General features: G+C 36.8%; 1 protein-coding gene across 1 annotated transcript; it reads left to right on the top strand.

The window, feature by feature from the left end:
- The first annotated feature begins 314 nt into the window (after window positions 1-314).
- Window positions 315-941, top strand: LOC132028041 (rRNA-processing protein FCF1 homolog). Its single transcript, XM_059416697.1, has one exon. It carries the CDS (start codon window positions 342-344, stop codon window positions 939-941), a length of 600 nt encoding a protein of 199 aa, XP_059272680.1. The 5' UTR covers window positions 315-341.
- Window positions 942-3957: the final 3016 nt, after the last annotated feature.

Genomic DNA, 3957 nt, shown 5'->3' with positions numbered 1-3957 from the left:
TGGTATGAAGAGAGGCTTTGGGGAAGAAAGTTGAAGCATATTAATGTTTATTGTACAAACCAAATGTTTACAATGTCGATACTGAAGGAGTGATACAGAGGGATGTAGAAGTGAAATCAGGGGAGTATTGCATCATAAATGCCAAAGGAAATCTTTTAAGAATTCATCCATTATGTTGCTGGTACTCAAAATTCAAATAAAAGGAGGACTGTAAGATTTGGCAAGGTTGAGATCACTTCACTTGAGTAAGAGCTGCTTCAGTGGAGCCTAGAACTGAGGCACCATTTTCGTTAAAAACAAAACAAAACGGATTCCGGAAGAAACAAGAGTATGACGTGAACATGGGGAAGCAAAAGAAAGCAAGAAAGTATGCGACTATGAAGCGAATGCTTAGTCTCCGAGATCAGAGGCTTAAAGAAAAGTATAGATTAAAACCTAAAAAAAAAAAAGAAAAGAAAGATCCCAGTGCACTCAAGGAAAGAGAAGTCCCCCAACATCCTTCCTGCTTATTCTTCCAAAATAACACACAGCTGGGCCCACCTTACCACATCCTGGTTGATACCAACTTTATCAACTTTTCCATTAAAGCCAAACTTGACTTAGTACAGTCAATGATGGATTGTCTTTATGCCAAGTGTATCCCTTGTATAACTGACTGTGTAATGGCTGAAATTGAAAAACTGGGGCGGAAGTATCGAGTGGCTCTAAGGATTGCCAAGGATCCAAGATTTGAACAATTACCGTGCACACACAAAGGAACCTATGCAGATGACTTCTTAGTGCAGAGAGTAACTCAGCACAAGTGTTACATTGTGGCCAAAATTGACGGAGACCTTAATCGAAGGATCCGGAAGATTCCTGAAGTTCCCATCATGTACATTTCTAAACATAGGTACAACATTGAGTGGGTGCCGGATGATTATGGAGCCCCTTGGTTCTAATTCTTAAAAGATAGAGCTCCTCTGCCTTCCTTTACCAATTTTTTCTATTGCCGGTTCATATTAGCAACATGCTATAGCATGAGTTATTCTTCTTACCCTTTTCCTGTGATAAGCTGAATATAGTTAAATACACTCTCTTTTTGGTATTGTTTTGAAATTGATATTTTGTATCATTTTAAATATTATTGCATTTTTTATAAATCAGATGATTGCTCATATAAAAAACAAAACAAAACAAAAAAACAGGGCATGCTAAATAGATTTATCTCTTATTTCTAAGTCATTGGTTGGTTTTCTGATTTTAATTTTTTTCTAGACAAAATGATGCAGAAAACACATTTGATAAAACGTGGGCAGTGCTTAATTAACATCTTAAAAACTCTGCGATAGTGGAATAGCATATAGTGGATGAAACACTTCTGTGCACATTAACTCGTAAGAACCCTAGGGTCCTACTTTCATGAACACCGTTCTAAAATCTGTAAATGTATACTTCTTCCACTGCCTAAATCATTTACAGTGTCACATGGTCTCAGTACTTCACTTACAAATTGGAACAGCTCTGAAAATAGTAGTTTAAATTGTGTAATTACATATGAAGTTTTATTCAGAAAGTTTATTAATGAAAGATTGAAATACACCTACTTTCTTTTTTTTTTTTTTAAGATTTTATTTATTTGACAGAAAGAGATCACAAGCAGGCAGAGAGGCAGGCAGAGAGAGAGGAGGAAGCAGGCTCCCTTCTGAGCAGAGAGCCAGATGCGGGGCTTGATCCCAGGACTCTGCGATCATGACCTGAGCCGAAGGCAGCGGCTTAACCCACTTGAGCCACCCAGGTGCCCGACACCTACTTTCTTTTAATGAAGAACTATTTTAGTGTTAAATTACTGTGTAAACGGAGTGTGTAAGTCACCCGGCTAACTCAGTCGGGAGAGCGTGAGACTCAAATGGAGTGTATTGATAGTAAAACTGAGCATATGAAGGAGGATTAAGACAAACCCTTCCAATGGTAGGTTTTCCACATTGAGCCCCATTCATAAAGAGGCCAGGGAGGATGTCTAGCTGAGCTTCACCTGTTTGGACAAAAATCTCTCTAGAAACTCATGAAGGGCAGTTGCGCCTTTCTGGCTCCCCAGCTTAGACATCTATAATTAAAGGCGGTGCATGTGCCATCTCTTCAAGCATCTGTAAAAATAGGTTTTAAAAGTTAAGATTAAACAGGTAACAAGCTTCAAAGCTACTCTCTCATTTTGAACTAACGTAGATGGCAGGGATGAAGTCATTTCACAAAATAATGTTCATCACTCTCTTTGATACAGCATTTAGGCAGACCAAGGAAGAGCAAAGGAAAAGAATAACTCATCTGATAGTTGATGAGTATATGGTGTAACTTTAAGATTAGTAGACAGTTTAAGTTTCACTTCACTAACTTATATCTCAAGTGAGAGAGTACTAAGTATTGTGTTGAAAAGCACCGAAGGTTGAACTTTCATTTATTCCTTAGTGTCTATTTTTAAATTTTTAAAAAATTGGCCAAATGTTTATAATAGTAAAGAGCTCTAATTCATAGCCATGCTTGTTCAATAGTATTTGAATTCATACGAGTGTCTCTTTCAAATATTTATTTGCTTATTTCTCATTATCATTATTGGAGAAAAAAATTCTGTCCCTCAAAACCAACTCTAATTTTACTAAAAAAAAACCTCTTTTGATTTATGTGGAGGCATATGCCGATTTTAATTATAGAGAGAAATTTTATCTAACAGCAACTGGACATTAACCTTCGCATCTTAAAATAAATGTCTTGGAAAACAATTCAATCAGCTCATATTATCTTTACATCAATAAAACAGTCAGAGTATATTTAATAGTGGTAATCCAAAAAAAGGTTACAAAACTATTAAATAGCCTAGAGTCTGTGGCTTATTAAAATCACATAAGTAAAAGATCAGATACTCAAATCTCCAAATATTTTGGTGGGGGGCCTTTGAAAATTTAAAAATCCAAGGGTCAGAGCCTTTCAAGAATCAATGAAAAATTCTCAGTATAGAATAGATCAGGGGAATGCCTAAGAAAAGATATTCCTAAAAACATGCCCATCATCTTTTGGCCTCCAGGCAAACACATGGCATTCTCATAAGGAGAGTGAGCCGGTAAAGTTTTGGACTATATGAATTTAGTGTCTCTTCCCATCTGGGTATAGTCTGCTTCTATTATTGTCAGCAATTGCCCATTCTATTCCAAACCCACCAAAACTAAAGAATAAGGAAACAACACACATTCAGTTAATTTCAATTCAATTTTGGTATGGTACATAAGTTCAAGAACTATGTAACACAATCTTAAAATTGTCAAGGAAAACCTTTTTTCCCTTTCTTTTATTTATTTTAGAGAGAGAATATGCACAGGGGAGAGGCAGAGAGAAAGTAGAACAGACTCTGTGCAGAATGAGAAGTCTGATGGGGGCTTGATCTCATAACCTGAGACTCTACCTGAGTTGAAATCAAAGTCACTTAATACATGGTGCCATCCAGTTGCCCCCAAGCCTTCTTTTTTTTTTTTTAATTGAATTAACGTTGGTGTAGCCTTGGTTTCAGTATCTTCATTGTCACCAAACCTCATATAAGTAGTAAAGTCAAGAATTCATACAATTAATGTCTATGATGACAGATAACTATGCCAAAAGATTAAAAAAAAAGCAAAACAAAAACACCTACTTGAGGTAAACATGTCACTGTGATTGCAGCTGTGTGGAAATGACTGGCTGCATTATTGTGCTTATATGTTTTCATAGGCAAATGTTAAGTTGATTCTAATTACTTTTTTTTATAAACATATATTTTTATCCCCAGGGGTACAGGTCTGTGAATCACCAGGTTTATACACTTCACAGCACTCACCAAAGCACATACCCTCCCCAATGTCCATAATCCCACCCCCTTCTCCCAACCCCCTCCCCCCAGCAACCCTCTTCGATGTCTACTCTGTCCATCCTAACATCTACAAGTTCTTCCCA

Source organism: Mustela nigripes, chromosome 12 (genome assembly GCF_022355385.1).
Source record: "Mustela nigripes isolate SB6536 chromosome 12, MUSNIG.SB6536, whole genome shotgun sequence".
Classification (NCBI taxonomy): Eukaryota; Metazoa; Chordata; class Mammalia; order Carnivora; family Mustelidae; genus Mustela; species Mustela nigripes.
Note: the sequence above shows the minus strand (reverse complement) of the source record. Positions and strands in the feature narration are given on the sequence as shown.